Here is a 20,367-nt window from a genome sequence, read left to right on the forward strand (position 1 = left end):
AGGCCCCAGCCTGCTCAGACATACACAATCACAGAGCCATTCACTCCCCACTAACAATTTAAAACACAGAAAAGTTACAACAATAATAGGGGTTAAAAAAAGTGGGCGCATACAGCAACAGTCACATCATTCACACCTGATTCATAAAATGCGGAGACTAAAAATTGTGCAATGAGAAGGGGGGGGACAGGTACTCCACTCCTCTCCCTTCCTATGGCAAAGTCCAAAGAGGGCAAAGTCCAAAGGTATGATGGAGTAATGTCCCTGATAGTTGGAATAATATTTTTTGGGGCAGTGGTGGGCAGCCGTAGTCGCAACAAAGGAGCAGGGACGTAGCTCTGGAGGTCCGAGAGTCCAAGTCCAAGTTCGTAAACAAAGTAAACAAAAAGAGCCAGATGGTAAAGATGGTAAAAGAGGGAAGGAGACTCCATAATCGTTGAAGTAATACAGGAGAGGGGGGCGCCTGGGGGGGCGTAACGGTGACAACAAAGCCTGCCGAACGGTCCCCTTTGGTGCCATCCGAGGCAGCTACCCCCTCCCTGGCACGATAGTTCCCTGTTCAGTCCAGTCCAGAATGGCTCTACTGGGTCTCCCGCCCGAGGAATAGAGTTGTAAGCACCGGCCTTGTTAACACTGCCGGAAGCAAAACAAACTGGTATAGGTCCAAGGGCTCCTCCAGGCTCCTTTCAATCGCAAAAAACAAAGCCAGATGTCCGGAAAAAGCCAGAAGATGTCTGAAACGTCGCAAGCTGATAAAGCGATGGGGGGGGGCACCTGGGAGGAACACGGCGGCGGGAAGCAAGGCAAGCAAGGCCAGCCGCCAGATCTCTTCAGTGCCATCCCGGATCAGCCACCCCCTCTCTGGCATGGTAGTCTGCTGCGAGTCTAAGTTCAAGGCTTCCCCCAGTCGAGGAGTCAAACAGCGAGGTCGAAGGACGCTGGGGCCATTGAAAACCGCCGGGAAACGGCGCCATCAGCATACCGCCATTCCTTTACAACCAGATGGTAGGAGGACTACCGAGGGCGATCGCATAGACTGGGAGCCGCTCGAAAAACGGCGACCCCCCAACAACCGCCCGCTCGTGTCCCCTGGATCACCCTCTACCGTTGGGGCTCCTTCCCGCATGGATTCTGGCTAAGTGCGGTGGTATTTTTAGTGTCTTTTTCGCCTACCTAGTCGGAGCGTTCTAGGCTGCATCAACAAAAGGATGGAATCAAGATCTTGACTAACAACGATAATCTCTGCTTATATTAGCAATCATATATAACAACTGAATAAGTTTAGACCATGACTTTCTCACACTATATTTCATTTCTTAAAGCAAAAGGTATAACCAAGTCTTATTCAATATTGTTTATGATATAAAATAAATATTAAATAGTTTTTGTTGAATTGAGTTTTATCCAGTGGTTAAGACTTTGGGCTAGAAAGCAGGAAACTATGAGTTCAAGTCCCTCTTTAGCCATAAAATTTGTTTGATGAGTTTGGGCCAGTCACACTTTCTTACCCCAACCCACCTCACAGGGCTGTTGTGGGAAAAATAAGATGAAGAAGATTTTTATGGAATTGCATAGGAGATGAAATTGGCAACTCCTGAGATATTGGAACACTGCTATCATGTCTCTCCTAGTCCTTCTTTTTATTAAATCAGAGACCTTAAGACCTATAATTCATTCATATGATATATAAGCTATGATGCTGTCCAAATATTAGAAACACATTCATGATCATGCAGGACAGCAATGTTAAAGTAGCTTCATACTAGCACAACATGTTCAACAGAACAACAAAATCTTGCCTCTCTGGAGAATACAAACGTGAGGGAGAATTGTCTTTAGTATTTTTTTTTTAATATCAATTTTCAGTGTTTTCTTTTCAAATGAGATAGAAACATTTTTTTCTATCAGTCAAAACTTGTTTCCTTCAATTCTATTGGGATCCATAAAGTAATTGCATATCTATTTAATTTTGAAAGAATGGTAATTAGTTTGTTATGTTCAACCAGATACAGAATTTCAGTGTCAAGGATAAAACATGCAGAATATTATAAATATTGAAACTTTTTTCATGTTAGGCAGATTAAAAACAACTACAATTATACAGCATAGTTTGTGGAGGCATCTTACTCTTTTTCCACCATTTGCTTTATAAATACCTTTTGTTACTAGAATACTAATATCACTGTATCATCAAAGAAGCAAGAAGGATTTAGATTTGGCTTTTCTCCAACAATGATAGCTTTAATAATTGCCTCACTAGCATTATTTAATCTCCTACTTTCTAAGTCACATAATATTAAATGTAGAATTCAAAGACCGCATGATCCATATCATACGTACTATCAGCCAGGTGATGTTACCATGGGTGGCATTGTCACTTTAGCTGTTTTCCTGCAGGCTGTCCTAGAATTCAGCAAAGTCCCACCACCACCATTGCCTGAAGACCTTATGTAAGGATTTTATTGTCTAACTGTATGAACTCCTACTAGATCATAATTCAATTAGTCTACTCTGTTTAATGTTGTATCAAAGCATTGGAGATTTGTATAGTTTTCACTATTATCCCCAGCCAATTTTTCAATGTTTAATGATAAGCCTGGGCCAGAATATGAAGGGGGGAAATTCACTGAAATTTTAACTTTTTATATATAGGTAAGTCTGGCAAAGTTTAATAGTCTGCATCATCTTTGAGAATTTTACACATTCCTCCTTGAAGTTATTTTCTTCTTGATTTTACACCATTGAGATACTTGTAGCATTTGTTCATACGTTCATATTTGTTAATGATGTGAATAGCTTTTATTAATATATTTTATGAATATATTATATCAAAGAATAACATATTTCCAAAAATAAAGAAAAATATATGGATGATGTAGCTATTTGCACTAACATTGACGCCTTGCATAACTAAATGGACCTATATAAAATACTATTTGCTAAGTTTTCATATACAGTATTATATAGTATTTTAGTAACTACTTTATGAAACCTTCACTGTATTAGTTTCATATAAATGATAATAAAAATACACTGAGGCTTATAACATGAGATGAAATAAATACATTTTTTTCTGTAAAATATCTTTTAAAATTTTTATCTGACTTTGAATTTATCTTCTATTTCAGATTAGTTCCTAAATATTACCAACATATTGTGGCCCTGGCATTTGCAGCTCAGGAGATCAATAAAAACCCAGAAATCTTATCCAATGTCACTCTTGGTTTCAACATCTATGACAGTTACTTCAATGCACAGAAAACATACCATTCCACAATGTTACTGATTTACAACATGAAGAGCATTTTTCCCAATTACATCTGTGATATTCAGAATTACTTGACTTCAATGATTGGGGGACTAGATGCCAAAACTTCCATTGACATTGCAAATCTCTTAGATATCTATAAGATCCCACAGGTAAAATTCAGAGCATACCTGACATTTTAGAACTTCTAGATTTCGTATGGTAAATTAGAGGCAGAAATTGGGATTCTTCTAAATAATAATGTATCTTGTCTTAATCTAATCTTAACCCAATCTTAACCTAAGAAGAAACTTCCAAAGTATGAATGAAAAATATGCACTCTAATTAGATCACATGAAAATATTTCCACAGTCATTGAGGTATTAGAACTCTATAGTCCAAATACCAAAATCTTCTAGCATAGTATAGTCTCTCAAAGATATGTCACATAAATTTTGGTTAAGTGCATTACATTATTTTATAAATGAGTAAACAAATTAGATATAGAAGAATTTACAAAAAAAGGTGAATTGGGAGAAAGTACATTATACATCAATTACAGCTCCTGAAGAAAATAAATATTTTATTGATAAGTAGAGGTATTTTAATATAACCACAAATCAAATTTCTGCAGGAACAAGGGCCATTTTTAGATTCAATGCAGCTCAGTATTTTCCCTATTTAGAATGCTTCATGGATGTGAATGTGCAAACCAAACTCACAATAACAAAAGGAGAAGTGGTCTGATCTGGACATGCAAATTATAACTAGCCTTAGTTGCTCACAAAACTCTCTGACATATTTCTGTCATACAAAAAATACAACTGTCGAATATCACCTAACTCACATTTCCTGAAGTATAAATCAAATAGACATACAATAGGTTCCTCTCATGAAATATCATTCATTCACACATTCAATTGAAAGTGTTATACTACATTTAAAATTGTTCAGAATATGCTTATTTGTGAATGAAGAGTTTAGTTTGAGTATATATAAACTGCTGAAAAAAGCAGTCAGTGTTTTCTCTGAATTTGGCCACCTTTTTTTCCATTTTCTATTTTTTTTTCTCTATGAAGGTAAGGAGGATACTTGTTTGGACTCCTATATCTGTAGCATGGGTTCGTCCTTTAGCAATCTTTTTTATCTTTCATTCTAATTTCAGCAATGCTAGCTTTTGCTCACCCACATAACGTTATCTGTCATTGCTCTATGAATGTATTATAATTTTTTTTTAAACTTGACACTGGCAATTAAATATGACTCTCACCATCTTTCCTTTGCTCTCAATCATTATGCAGCTCATCTATGGTTCTAGTCCCATCATGAATTATAAAACACCAGGCCTTTTTTTCTTCCAGATGAGCCCACTGGAAAGACTTCAATATCAAGGGATTCTGTCTCTGCTTCTCCATTTCAGGTGGACATGGATTGGCATAGTTGTAATAGCCAATGAAAATGGAGAAAGAGTTATAGAAATGATTGTTCCATTATTGTCCCAACATAACATTTGTTTTTCATATATAGAGAGAATTGGTGAAGTAACGACAGTTCATGAAATCTTTGACTTGTTCAACCGTGGTGCAGAAATACATGATAATGTTATGGATAGCAATGCTAATGTTGCGATATTTTATGGAGAATCTTATACTATGGTAAGGCTAAGATGGATATCATATTTATCACGAAAAAACATGCCAGATACTGCCAAAGGTAAAGTGTGGATATTTACAGCACAAATGGAGCTCAACTCACATGTATATCAGAGAAATTGGGATACTGAAATAATGAATGGTGCTCTGTCCTTCACAATTCATGCCAGTGACCCACCAGGATTCCAGTCATTTACTGAAAGTAGAAATCCTTCCATGACAGAAGATGGATTTATCAAGGATTTTTGGCAACAGTCCTTTGCTTGTGTATTTAAAGCTTCAAATGTAGATGAGGTAGCTGGTGATATTTGCACAGGAGAAGAGGAATTGGAAGATCTTCCTGTAACTTTTTTTGAAAAGAGGATGACTGGTCACAGCTACAGTATTTATAATTCTGTCTATGCAGCAGCACATGCATTGCATGCCATGATTTCATCCAGATCTGCTCAGCAATCCATGGCAAATAATGGAAGATTGAAGCTTCAAAATCAAGATTCATGGAAGGTAATGGACTGAATATGATCTTGAATAAAAACATTATTTGTAGAAAGGAAAATGAGGTCCATAATTTCAATTAAAAGAATTCATTTTTATCTCCTTTCCTATTTCTGGAAGGCATGCAAGGTTATCCAGTTTGATTAACCACATCATATCCTGATTGATTAACCTGTCACATCATAGACACAAACTGTTTCTACTCCTTTCCTCAAGATTCTGCTATAGGGCATTGCCTGTTAAAGCAACTAGATAGAGGGACATTTTTCCCCTCATACCATCACTGCTGAACACCTAATTCATTCAATAAGATCTTATTTCTATGTACCTACATAATTAAAATATTATGTTCTGTTCTATTCTGTTGTTCTGTTCTACTCTACTCTACCCTACCCTACCCTACCCTACTCTACTCTATTTTTTCTTAGATTCTTCCCCAAATTAAACACCACTTTATATCCTTTTATCTTTTATTTTCCATCTAGCTGCACTCCTTTTTAAAAGGTCTGTCATTTAATAACAGTGCTGGAGATCTGGTTTCCATTGACTACAATGGAGAATTACTAGCTGGATACGATATACTGAACTGGATTGTTTCTTCTAATGACTCCTTCCATAGAGTTAAAGTTGGGAGGGTAAACCCTGCAGTATTTTCAGACAAAATGTTCACCATAAATGAAGATGTCATAACCTGGCACAGTTGGTTTAACCAGGTGGGATCCTCCTCCTGTGAAATTTATACCAAATCTACTTTGTAGCTCTATGAATAAAATTAATAATTCAAACCTGATCAAATAAGAACATGTACTATAATGCAACCAATAATGTCTCCAAGTTGTTGCTTGAAATGGATTTCTTATGAAGTCTTTATTTACTATGATGAAAGAAAATATTTGATATAATTGTAGAACCACCTTTCTTCAATGAGATTGACCTAACTTATTTGTTTCTGGCAGAAGGAGCCTTCTGCTAAGCAATCAGGCAAGAAATTTTAGCTGGTTGAAGAGTCTTTAGTGCCACAGCTCTCATCCTTTAGAACAGAGATGTCAAAACTTGTGTCATCATGGCAGCATCACATGACATATTGGGATTTTTCCCTCTTCGCTAAACTGAGTGGGGACGGGGCCAGCACGTGATGCATCTGGCCCAAGGGCCATGACTTTGTCAGCCTTGCTTTAGAACATCTTGGCCCAGGAAAGAAAATCTTCCCTCTCTTTTTTAGCCTTTAGGAAAAGCATTAAAATCTGGTATGGGGTCTTGAAAGAGAAGCTATTGGCTGGAGGTGATTGGTGCACTAATAGAGAAGGTACCCCTACTCCTCCTCTCCAATTGCTGGGGTTTTTAGTTAATTTTTATTCCTGTAATTTTAATCTGTTTTTATAGTTGTATAATTGTCAGATATTTGTGTGGTTTTTTGTTGTAAGCTACTGAGAGTTGCTTTGAACTGTGAGATGGGTGACAAATACATTTGAAAGATAAGAAGATTGAAAAACAAACAGATATTTCATATTATTCTAAAAAACTAGAACTTGCTTTTCTATAGTATAAATTCCAATTTCATTATTAATGATGACTTACAACAATACGTCATTATTATAGCCATTTATTTAAAATAGTTGCAGTTTTGTTTTTTAAATATTGTATCTCAGTATAAGGTCATTTCTCCCTAATTCTAGGTTTGATATATCTTTTATAATCTTCCATCTGTTATTTCTTGTGCTACCTTCAGATGCTTTGGAGAATATCAAAGTTTAACAGAAACTATGGAACAATTTTAAAAAGTTCAAAAAAGAAACAAAAAGTAATGCTGAATATTTTCTACTCGCTTCATGATGCCAATTGTTTATTCTGAAATTAGTGAATGTTTGTACATTGTATGTAATCATTGTATAGATTAGTAAATCATTTTCAATGATTTACCAATGATAGCCAGTGTGATAGCTTCTTGAATACCTTATTCTAGTTTACCTTTAAAAACAGCCAGAAAATAGAACTTACACTGATATAAGAATTATGTATGTATGTATGTATGTATGTACGTACGTACGTACGTACGTACATACGTACGTATGTATGTATGTATGTATGTAAAGTGGGTTAAATAAGATTTTTGTTTTTGTTTTAAAGATTCAGTCATGACCAATTCTTGGCAACTTTATAAGCACAATTTCTTTCAATTGTTGGATGTTCATCTTTGCATCAGTTTTGATGTTATTAAGTCAACATGTTCTTTGCTTGCCCCTTCGTCTTGTTCCTTTAACCATTCCTAGCATCATTGATTTTTCGAGTCAATTTTCACACATGACATGTCAAGGTAAATTGGAAGGATTCTTTTGATTTTTGACATCTAATGATGTGCTTGTTTTATATGATTCAGCATCTCTCTATCGGTTGCTCTGTCCATGGTACATGAAATAATTTATGCCAGCACCACAGTTAACAGGAGTCCATTCTTCTTTAGCCGTTCTTAGTGTCTAACTCTCACACCCATAAATCATTTTAAGAAAAGACTATTGTTTTAACTAGCTGCTTTTATATTTATATCAATAAATCTGCTCTTTCAGATTTTATTCATATTAACTTATTTATATTAAGCATTGTGACCTAAGGTGTATATCCTGTGTTTGATTTCCAGAGTAGAATTGATATTGTGAATAAATCTTGATCCAAGGAACATAAATTCTTGAACTAATTCAATTTCATCTTTGTTGATTTTAGACATTTCATGCTAATCTGCAGCTGTTGTCATTATCTTTGTTTTCCTGAGGTTAAGATTCAGTCCTACTTTTTCACTTTCATCCTTGATTTTCCATATGATTTCCCCGGTCTTCCTTATTTCCACTCAATAGTGTTGTCTCATTTGAGTACCTCAAATAATTTGTGGTTCTTCCTCCAGTCTTTACTCCAACATCAAACCATTCCAGATCTAATTTTCACATGATAAGTTCAGCATACAGATTGAGCAAAAACAGTGATAGAATATATCCCTGTCCAATTATCTTGTTGAACCAATTCCTGTCACCATAATACTCTCACTCTTGCCTCATGATCAGTATACAGTGATCTGATGAGTCTGATGAGTGGCTTGGGATACCAACATCATGCAAAGCTGCCCATAGCTGAGACATAATCAAAAGCTTTTCTAGTTGAGACACATATAATATGTTTGATATTTGCATGCCTTTTCTATCATCCATCTATCATTGGCAGTGTGATTTCAATTGCTATGCCAGTTTCTTATAGCCAGCCTGTACATCAAGTAACTCTTGATTGATGACATTCAGTAGCCTATGTTTAATTATCTTTAGAAGAATCTTGTTTGAATGAGAAATCAATACAACTGTGCCATAGTCGGAACAGTCTGCTGTCTCACCTTTCTTTACTAGTGAGATAAAAACAGATCTTTTGCAGTCCTGATGCCATAGACATATAGATCATATCCCTTGACACAGGGCAGCTCCATCAATACCTAGATCTTTGCAGTTCAGCAATTTCTCCATGTCCCATTCTACTACTTCTTCCATATTAGGTTCATTATCAACTGGGCTATCATCGTTGTGATCTTGATAGTAAGTCAAATTACTACAGAGGCTTTCCATATATCTTTTCTGCCTGTTCTTGATCTTCTGCTGATCACTTAGTATATTCCTTAGTTGCAGGCTTTAACAGTTCCTTGACTTAGTGTAAAGCTGAATCACATCATTTTCACTAGAGGAAATATGATCTTAGAATGTCCCTTCTTGTTAGCTTCAATTGTTAGGTTTTCTGAAGGCTTTCATCCAACAACATCATAAAATCCCTGACTACCAAAAGGTAGCCCTTGCCTTTCTCTATAGCATGCAGGTTGTCCTCCAGCCTGGAGGGTCAACTGTTGCTATCCATATCTGAGTCATGTTGTCATAAAGAGTTCTATTGAGATTTTTTTACAGGTAGTTCACTATTGTTTTTCCTAGTAAGGTGGGCTAAAAGACCTAATTATGGCTAACAGTTCTATAGTTCACGTTTAATATCAAATACTCTGATCAAAGTTAGGTTTTGCACCATTAGCAGAAAGCAATTGCTGACAGTTGCTGAAGTGGCAGTAAGTATTTTTATGCATCTGGGAACAAGCCGACCCAGACAGGGAGGTTCCTGTTATCTTGCAAAAATATGTCCTGTGTTGTTTCTCTATATGTCACACATGATCTATAAGGCGCTGACCATGTTCATTCTTGGAATAGTAACTGTCAACCATCTGGCATAGACATTTCTTGGTTCCTCTTATTACCTTATATGCTTAGATACTGCCTCTACAGATGTTGATGTAATTTGCACTATAAATGTATGTCTTTAAGAACCTTTCGGGGTTCAAACTTTTTATGCTTGTTTGGCATGTTTGAACCTGCGCATTCAATAAACTTTTCCTATATTGCATTGCTTGGCTTCGTTGTCTCTTCTTTCCACTACACTAGCATTACTCATTTATATGGGCTTGAGTATGGCATATATTTGATGAATCAATGAGAATGCTGAATTAAACATTTTAATGCAACCAAAAATGGTCATTTAATCTGCAGTTCCTCTTTAAAAAATAGTTGCAAAGTGGAACACCATAGATGGTCATAATAACAGCTATTTATGTTTGGAAAGGCTAGACATCTGATGAATCTTTCTATAGACAACATTGTGCATAGTAGAGGTAGAGCTCTACTAGAGCAAGGGCTACCTTTTGGTAGTCAGGGAGGGTGTGTCCACATAAGTAAAAGGCAGCATTTAAACTTTATACATTAAATGCATATTAACCATTGCAATTCCTTTGTTTGATGGTTATGAGCCATTGAGGTAGACAGCATACAAATTAAAAAATATATTGTTAATTACATCCTAACTCAGACTGATATGATACCTCTGAATTGTTCTTTTTGTTTGTTTGTTGCTTCTGCTTCAGTCCCAGCCTGTTTCTATATGCACTGGGAGTTGCCATCCTGGTACCAGCAAGAAAATCAAGGAAGGGCAGCCGTTTTGTTGCTATGACTGCATTCCATGCCCAGATGGGAAGGTTTCAGAGAAGGAGGGTAAGAAATATTATGACGGGCAATCTTCTCACATAATGGTTGCAGTTTCCAAATGCAACCTTATACATTTGAGGGCTCTTTTTGCCCAGTATTTTGTGCAATATTTTGAATAGTATTGAGATACTGATGTATTAGGGCTTGCTGAAGAAAAATCAGATAATCTAGGTCAAATGCATAGATTATATGGAGAATTATATGATTACATAAAGAACTAAAATTCTAAAGATAATTTACATATTAATGTTTTGAAATTAAAATGCAGTATAACTGCCATTAAACAGATTGTTTTAATGGTTAGCCTTCTTGAAATCTCCAAACTAATATACAATTGTTTAATGAATAGAGAATAAAAATTCTAAATATTTTTAAAAGACATAAATATTATTATTAAGATATGCTTTATATTCTAGAGTTGATTTTCACGTCATTTTAATTTTCAGATACAAATGATTGTTACTTGTGTCCAGAAGGAAACTATCCAAACAAGAACCAGGATTCCTGTATTCCTAAAACTTTGACATTTCTGTCTTATGAGGAACCACTGGGAATCAGTCTAGTCTTCTTTGTTCTTCTGTTTTCTTTGCTCTCAGTAATGGTGCTTATAATATTTTTGAAGAACCATAACACTCCCATTGTCATAGCTAATAGCCGAAATCTCACCTACATTCTCCTCATCTCCCTCCTGCTCTGCTTCCTTTCTGCATTCCTATTCATTGGTCATCCAGAGAAGATGGTATGTCTCCTGCAACAAATGACTTTTGGGGTTGTCTTTACAGTGGCTGTTTCATCAGTATTGGCAAAAACCATCACAGTGGTTCTAGCTTTCCAGGCCACCAAGCCAGGATCCAAGATGAGAATGTTTGTGGGAAAGAGACTGTCCAACTCCATTGTCATTTCCTGTTCTCTTATTCAAACAGGTATTTGCATAGCATGGCTAACAACTTCTCCTCCATTCCCAGACCAAGATATGGATTCAGTAGTTGAAGAAATTATTGTGCAGTGCAACCAAGGCTCTGTGACTATGTTCTACAGAGCCCAAAGCTATTTGGGCTTCTTGGCTGTTATTAGTTTCATAGTTGCCTTCATGGCCAGGAAGTTACCTGATACTTTCAATGAAGCCAAGTTCATCACTTTCAGCATGTTGGTCTTTTGCAGTGTCTGGATATCCTTTGTTCCAACCTATTTGAGCACCAAGGGGAAATACATAGTGGCAGTGGAGATATTTTCCATCTTGGCCTCTAGTGCTGGTTTGCTGGGCTGCATCTTTCTTCCCAAATGTTATATAATTGTTATAAGGCCTGACTTGAACAGCAGGGAAAATTTAATGAAAAGAAAACAATTCTAATTTTGATTCATAATTTCCTTGGCTGTAGTTTAGTAACATTATGTCATCTTTCTCCAGAGTCATAAGGCCGCTTTATCAATAGCTGCATTCCTGCTTTACATGTGCAGGTATTGCTGCTTCAGTTCACTATGCGAAATCAGAGCAAAATTTCTGCACATATGCATAAGGGAAGAGCAACCTGTGACAGAGACTTGCAAGGATAAAATTAGCGCTTTAGAAATTTCTCCTACTTATGCTCCTTTGTCCAAAACATTTCACCCAAAGAGCTTGCATACAGTAGCTATTTGCATGAAGTGGAATATAGTTTTTAAAATATTTCTTTATTAAATTAAAGTGATAGGAATTTTTGTATTCATATAATACTATTAATATAAAAATATACAGAAAGTATGTTATGGAAATTCTAAAGATTTAATGATTATAAAAACAAAGAATTCTGAAATAAATATGACCAAGCTGCTTCTTCTTCTGGCTCTTTATTGGGGAAAAAGAATAAATTTTAAAAAATATAAGTAACACATATTGACAATCTATTTGCTTTCATTATGGACTGTAGATGTATTATTCCATTGGGTGGTATTCATTCCTATGAGCATGTCCAGTTTCTTAAGATCTTGGTTAATTCTTATTCCTGACATTGTACCAAAAGGCACATATGGTGTTTTGGCTAACAATGATCATCCTCAACATATATTCACAATATGGTTTTTGGCCCTGAATATAGCAATAGAATGATATAAATAGAATGATATAATTTTCTCATATCTGTATTTCACTTCTTAGAAATTGCAACTAATTCTTATTCAACATTCTTTTATATAAAAAAATAAATATTACATGTTTTTCGTTGAATTTATATAAATGAACTGAGCCAGTTTGGTCTAGTGGTTAAGAGATCAGACTAGAAAGCAAGAGACCACAGGTTCAAATCCCAGCTTAGCCCTGAAAGCCAATTTGGGGATCACTGTCTTTTGTTCCAACCCACCTCACTGGGCTATTGTCTTAAGAAATAGAAGGTTTGTTGGATATGTTTGTCCCCTTGAAGATCTGGCTCTTCTAACAATTACTGCAGCAGACTGAGGCTAGAGCAAGTTTGTAGCTGATGTATGAAAAAGTGTTTTTATGTTTGTTTATTTTTGTTTGTTTGTTCTTTTCCCCTCGTTTTTAATGTTTTGTGAACCAACCAGTATCATGATCCATAATATAGGCAGCTATATAGGTCTTTTAAATAGATATGTTTACAATATTTTAATCATTAAAAGGCCAACATTCTATCTGCAGCCCAATATTTTCTTTATCTGTCATATGGCACTATGAACAAGGATTAAAATTAATTCTCCAAGAGAAATACATGGTGGCAATGGAAAAATATCCCATTCTGGCCTCTAGGGTTCAATTGCTGGTTGCATTTTTCTGTTAAATGTTATGTAATTGTGTTGATGCCCAATGCGAACAACAGGCATCACCTAATGAACAGAAGGAAATTATGATGTTAACAAATGACTTTCTTGTACTTTGTGATAAAGCAGTTGTTTAATGGCTACTAAGGCAACCTTCAAAACGGTTCTTTCAACACTTAGCATCATATATGAAAGTCAACACTTCTATAATTGGGGTCACATAATTGCTTTGGAAAATACCTGCACATTACTGTTTGTCAGGCTTTGCAACATGAAGCGTAAAGTGAGTATTCCTGGGCAAACACATTGTGAAGGTCTTCAGAAGCTTGGGAAATCTCTGTAGTTTATGGATCTACTTATGTACTAAAATGATTTTAAAAGCTATATCAAAATTTAATAAGAATAATATTCTGTAAGTAACCTACTCCTCCACCCAGATTTGTCTGCAATGTTTAATTTAGTATTATCTGTTGCTATCTGGTGATCAGATTTTAATGGCTGAAATAGTTACATATATATCCATAGATATCAATCATATTCACTTTGGGGTATTAAACAAACCAGAATTCTACAAATTGCCAAAATTTAATTAATTAAATTATATTATCTGACAAGGCAAACAATGTCAGATGGTTAAAGTAAATATTGAAGTTGAGATATATTAATATATTTGAAATAATTTAATACTTCAATCTGAGCTGTTATTTGTATCACCATATATTTATATTCTCTATTTTCTGTTTTGGCTTCTGATTTCTAGCCACTTATAGATATTATATACTTTATAGAAGTCCAATTCCTCTCTTTCTTTTAGTTCTATTGTCATTTTATCCATTTCTGCGTATTTGAGTATATTCCGGATTATAGTTTCATCTGAGGGTGTATTGATTTTTTTCCACTTTTGTGCGAAGGCAGTCCTGGCTACAGGGAGTATGTGTATGATTATGTATTGAGATTGTTTACCCAATTTTTTGTCTAGTAATCCTAATAAGAATGCTTCTGGTTTGAGTTCTATTTTTCTTCCAACCATTTCCAAATTTTGCATCACTACTTCCTTGTGATGGGGTATGTCCACCACATATGATAAAATGTTCCAGGCTTGTGGCTGCATCTCCAACATTTGGGGGATAAATTTGAGTACATTTTGGCCAATCTCACAGGAGGCAAATCTATAAAAAAAAATTATAGAGATTTTCTCTGTAAGCTACTGCTATCGTAAATTTATTATTTTTTCCCCATAGTTTATAACATTTTTCTAACTCTATATTATGAACAAAATTTCTTCCACGGCTTCCACTTGAGAGACCGCCTGCTTAAGGTGACCAGACGTCCCGCTTTTGGCGGGACACCCCCGCTTTTTGATGCATTTTCCCGCGTCCCGCCCGCTTTTTTAAAAGGCACGCTTTTTTTGGCGCTTGCAGCTCCCGCCCATCAGCTGCTGGGCTGGCTCATCGTTCTGTTCTATGCTACCACCTACAAATTTAAGCCAGCCCAGCCTGCCGCTCACTGATTTGATTGGCTGGACTTCAGCCAATCAGTGAGCTGGCCAACCAGCTCACTGATTGGCTGGACTCCTTAGCTGAGGACGCATGCGCGAGTCTCCATTTTATTTCGTCTTTGTTTTGGGCAGCTGCGCTTACTCACTGGTGGTGAGTAAATCATGTTTTGTATTAAATTTGGTACCGTGGGAATCGGGAGGCGCTGGGCTGGGGGAAGGAGACAGCCCCCTTGCGGAGTTCGCAGCCAGCCCCTGTGCTGCGCTGGAACGGGCGGCAAAACCTCTGGAACCACGTGGAAGTTCTCGGGCGGCTGCTCCCAGCTCTCCTGCCCCGGAGGGAGCAGCCGCCGGCGGCGGCGGAGGAGGAAGCAGCCCGGCGTCGCTGCTTGCCGCGCGCTCCCTCGCTCGCGGCCAGGCTTTGGTGCTGCCTTTCCCGCTCTGTGCGTGCTGCCCAGACCAGACCTCTCTTCCTTCCGTGGAGTCCGTTCGTGAATCCATGGGATTCGCCGCGGAAGGAAGAGATGTCGGGGGAGTGGCGCCGCCAGCAGAGAACATCCCCTCGCTTCTGGGCCTCCCCGCTGCTGTCCCGATCTCTCTTCCTTCCGTGGAGTCCGTTCGTGAATCCATGGGATTCGCCGCGGAAGGAAGAGATGTCGGGGGAGCGGCGCCGCCAGCAGAGAACGTCCTCTGGCTTCTGGGGCTCCCCGCTGCTGTCCCGATCTCTCTTCCTTCCGTGGAGTCCGTTCGTGAATCCATGGGATTCGCCGCGGAAGGAAGAGATATCGGGGGAGCGGCGGACGCCAGCAGAGAACGTCCTCTGGCTTCTGGGGCTCCCCGCTGCTGTCCCGATCTCTCTTCCTTCCGTGGAGTCCGTTCGTGAATCCATGGGATTCGCCGCGGAAGGAAGAGATGTCGGGGGAGCGGCGCCACCAGCAGAGAACGTCCTCTGGCTTCTGGGGCTCCCCGCTGCTGTCCCGATCTCTCTTCCTTCCGTGGAGTCCGTTCGTGAATCCATGGGATTCGCCGCGGAAGGAAGAGATATTGGGGGAGCGGCGGACGCCAGCAGAGAACGTCCTCTGGCTTCTGGGCCTCCCCGCTGCTGTCCTGATCTCTCTTCCTTCCGTGGAGTCCGTTCGTGAATCCATGGGATTCGCCGCAGAAGGAAGAGATGTCGGGGGAGCGCCGCCGCCAGCAGAGAACGTCCCCTCGCTTCTGGGCCTTCCCGCTGCTGTCCTGATCTCTCTTCCTTCCGTGGAGTCTGTTCCTGAATCCATGGGATTCGCCGCGGAAGGAAGAGATGTCGGGGGAGCGGCGGACGCCAGCAGAGAACGTCCTCTGGCTTCTGGGCCTCCCCGCTGCTCTCCTGATCTCTCTTCCTTCCGTGGAGTCCGTTCATGAATCCATGGGATTCACCACGGAAGGAAGAGATGTCGGGGGAGCGGCGCCGCCAGCAGAGAACGTCCTCTGGCTTCTGGGGCTCCCCGCTGCTGTTCCGATCTCTCTTCCTTCCGTGGAGTCCGTTCGTGAATCCATGGGATTCGCCGCGGAAGGAAGAGATGTCGGGGGAGCGGCGGACGCCAGCAGAGAACGTCCTCTGGCTTCTGGGCCTCCCCGCTGCTGTCCTGATCTCTCTTCCTTCCGTGGAGTCCGTTCCTGAATCCATGGGATTCGCCGCGGAAGGAAGAGATGTCGGGGGAGCGGCGCCGCCAGCAGAGAACGTCCTCTGGCTTCTGGGCCTCCCCGCTGCTGTCCTGATCTCTCTTCCTTCCGTGGAGTCCGTTCGTGAATCCATGGGATTCGCCGCGGAAGGAAGAGATGTCGGGGGAGCGGCGGACGCCAGCAGAGAACGTCCTCTGGCTTCTGGGCCTCCCCGCTGCTCTCCTGATCTCTCTTCCTTCCGTGGAGTCCGTTCATGAATCCATGGGATTCACCACGGAAGGAAGAGATGTCGGGGGAGCGGCGCCGCCAGCAGAGAACGTCCTCTGGCTTCTGGGGCTCCCCGCTGCTGTTCCGATCTCTCTTCCTTCCGTGGAGTCCGTTCGTGAATCCATGGGATTCGCCGCGGAAGGAAGAGATGTCGGGGGAGCGGCGCCACCAGCAGAGAACGTCCTCTGGCTTCTGGGGCTCCCCGCTGCTGTCCCGATCTCTCTTCCTTCCGTGGAGTCCGTTCATGAATCCATGGGATTCACCACGGAAGGAAGAGATGTCGGGGGAGCGGCGCCGCCAGCAGAGAACGTCCTCTGGCTTCTGGGGCTCCCCGCTGCTGTTCCGATCTCTCTTCCTTCCGTGGAGTCCGTTCGTGAATCCATGGGATTCGCCGCGGAAGGAAGAGATGTCGGGGGAGCGGCGGACGCCAGCAGAGAACGTCCTCTGGCTTCTGGGCCTCCCCGCTGCTGTCCTGATCTCTCTTCCTTCCGTGGAGTCCGTTCGTGAATCCATGGGATTCGCCGCGGAAGGAAGAGATGTCGGGGGAGTGGCAGACGCCAGCAGAGAACGTCCTCTGGCTTCTGGGCCTCCCCGCTGCTGTCCTGATCTCTCTTCCTTCCGTGGAGTCCGTTCGTGAATCCATGGGATTCGCCGCGGAAGGAAGAGATGTCGGGGGAGCGGCGGACGCCAGCAGAGAACGTCCTCTGGCTTCTGGGCCTCCCCGCTGCTGTCCTGATCTCTCTTCCTTCCGTGGAGTCCGTTCGTGAATCCATGGGATTCGCCGCGGAAGGAAGAGATATCGGGGGAGCGGCGCCGCCAGCAGAGAACGTCCTCTGGCTTCTGGGGCTCCCCGCTGCTGTCTGTGGATCAATGGGATTCTGTTAAGGTTACAATTGGATGTGTTGGACGAATCTTAAAAGATGAAACTTTTATTAAAACGTTTGACTTAACTAATAAACAAACTAATCCAACCTAAATGTAGAGGAGGAGAAGAAGGGGGGGGGGTTAAAAAGAGCAGAGGAAAAAGAAAAGAAAGCATGAAGAAAACATAAAGAAAGGGATGGGAGGGAGGGAAGGAAGGAAGGCAGTTTATGTTGAAACAGAAAATATTATATAAGGAAGAAAATGGAAATAACTTAGGAAGGAAGGAAGGAAGGAAGGAAGGAAGGAAGGAAGGAAGGAAGGAAGGAAGGAAGGAAGGAAGGAATTGCACTTAATAGTGAAGGAAAAGAGAATGAAGGAAAAAGTATTGGAAGGATTGAAAGAAGGAAGGAGGAACAAAAATTACACTTAATATTGAAATGGAAAAGAAAATATAATGAATGAAAGAAGAAGTATAGGAAGGAAGGAAGGAAGGAAGGAAGAAACAAAGACTGTTGAAACAGAAAAGATAATATAAGGAAGAAAATGGAAAGACGTATAGGAAGGAAGGAAGGAAAAAAGGAAGACAATGTTGAAATGGAAAAGAATATAAGGAAGAAAATGGAAAAAATTATAGGAAGAAAGGAAGAAATGTACTTAATATTGAAACAGACAAGGGAATGAAGGAAAAAATATTGGAAGGATTGAAAGAACAAGGTTTTCCTTGTATGGGATTGATAGTGTCATTCTTAAATTTATTCCCCAAAATTTTTCCCATTTGTCTAGTTCAATGTTATAGCCAAAGTTCTGTGCCCATTTTATCATTGGTTCTTTTACAGTTTCCAATTTCCTCTTCCATTTGATACTTCAAGAGGAATTTGTATATTTTCCCTATCATCTTTCTGTCCAGACTTTGAATAATTTTATTCAATTTGTGTGGTTCTGTTTCAATACCATATATTTTAGTGTCTTTATTGTATTTAGTTTTAATTTGGAGGTAGGTTAGCCAGTCACCTTTCATATTCTGATCTGCCAATTCTTGAATTGTTTTTAAATTTCCCTGTCTGTCAATTAGATCTCTGTATCTTAGAATTTTGTTCCAATCTGTAAAATTTGGGTGTGTCGTTCTTTCTGTTGGTGATAGCCAATTTGGGGTTTTCACATAGTGGATTTTTTTGATTTTGAGCCATTGTTGCAGTAAAGTTCTAATTAAATGATTTTGAAAGTATTTGTGCGTTTTATGTTTGTCATTCATTCCATAAGAAATTATGCCAGCCTGCTGCAGGTCATGGCCTTCTAAGATCAGAATTCTTTTATTCTTTAACTCAATCCAATCCTTCATCATTGTCATTGTTACTGCAGTTGCGTATATATAGGCTCCCTGTGTGCTTCCATCCATCCCTACGAAGATCTGCTGACTCTGCCTGCCTGCTAGTAAGTGAGCTGGGTTTTTTCTTTTATTTTTTTAATGTATTTTAAAATAATATTTTATTTATTGTGCATATGATTTTTAAAAATAGTGTTATTCTGTGTTGATTCTTTTTTTAAATTGTCTTAAACTATTTAAAAAAAGATTCTATCCAAAATAAATTGAAACAAGCCATTTTTAAAATTTCTATGCACAATACTTTGAAATGGACTCAGGAGTCATGATTGACACTGAGTGAATTTGCACTTTTAATAATCAGAAAGATACAATGGCATTGAAAAAAGTGACTGATGACCATTTTTCACACTTAGCGACCGTTGCGACCATTTTTCACACTTAGCGACCGTTGCAGCATCCTCATGGTCACGTGATCAAAATTTTGTTTGGCAACAGATTCGTATTTATGCTGGTTTCAGTGTCCTGGGGTGACCTTTTGACAAAAAATTTTTTTTTAATCAAGCCCCCCCCCCCCCGGTCAAGGGCGTCCCTCTTTTCCAATCTGAAAATCTGGTCACCTTACGCCTGCTGCCAATTACCTCCCAAAGACCCGTTAGATCACACAGGGTCGGCCTCCTCCGGGTTCCGTCTACCAGCCAATGCCACCTGGTTACTACCTGGGGGAGGGCCTTCTCTGTGGCAGCTCCGGTCCTTTGGAACGAACTCCCCACGGAGATTCGGACCCTCACCTCTCTCCAGGCCTTCCGGAAAGCCGTCAAAACCTGGCTGTGCCGGCAGGCCTGGGGTTGATAAGTTCCCCTCCCCTCTCAACTTGTATGGTTGTATGATTCTTGTTTATTTTAATCACGTGTATTGTGTTTTATGTTCCCTTTTACCCCCTTTGAGTTGTTCGCCGCCCTGAGTCCCCCCTGGAGAAGGGCGGCATACAAATAAACTAAATCTTAATCTTATCATTGTCTCCTTTACTGTCTCTTCCTCCATTTTATATTTTAAAAGAAAATTATATAATCTAATGAACATTTTTCCTCCTGTTCCTAGTAATATTTTATCTAATTCCATTTGTTTCTCATGTATTCCTTATTGTTCCCAACCTTTTTTAAGTCTTGTTTTAATTTGTAAATAGGATCACCATTCCATATTTATTCCTAGTGTTTTCAGATCTTGTACAGATTTTAATTCTCCTCTTTCATCTAAAAGCACTGCATATCTTACCATTTTACTGAGATCTATAGTATTTGGAGATGTGATTGCCTCCATCGTTGATAACCAAATTGGGATTTTCAGGTAGTGGTGTTTTTTATTTTTCCCAGACCCTAAAAAGGACATCCCTTACTATATGTCTCTGGAAGTAGGAATGATATTTATTTTTTCCTTCCCAGAGGAAGTCATGCCAACCTAGTTGGAGATCGTGGCCTTCTAGCATAAGGATTCTTCTATTTTTTACTTGAATCCAGTCCTTTAGCCATATTAGGGTGCTGCCTGATAATAAAGGTCCCAATCTA

At 39.5% G+C, this 20,367-nt stretch overlaps 1 protein-coding gene across 1 annotated transcript; it reads left to right on the plus strand.

The window, feature by feature from the left end:
• The first annotated feature begins 2,361 nt into the window (after positions 1-2,361).
• LOC106553062 (vomeronasal type-2 receptor 26-like) lies at positions 2,362-11,793 on the plus strand. The gene is made up of 6 exons (XM_087714639.1): positions 2,362-2,450; positions 3,129-3,420; positions 4,549-5,403; positions 5,880-6,107; positions 10,322-10,448; positions 10,889-11,793. Exons 1-6 carry the CDS (start codon positions 2,362-2,364, stop codon positions 11,791-11,793), a joined length of 2,496 nt encoding a protein of 831 aa, XP_087570765.1.
• Positions 11,794-20,367: the final 8,574 nt, after the last annotated feature.

The sequence above is a fragment of the Thamnophis sirtalis genome, unplaced genomic scaffold (assembly GCF_051295495.1).
Source record: "Thamnophis sirtalis isolate CommonGarterSnake01/CBP01778 unplaced genomic scaffold, rThaSir2_p1.2 scaffold_4, whole genome shotgun sequence".
NCBI lineage: Eukaryota > Metazoa > Chordata > Lepidosauria > Squamata > Natricidae > Thamnophis > Thamnophis sirtalis.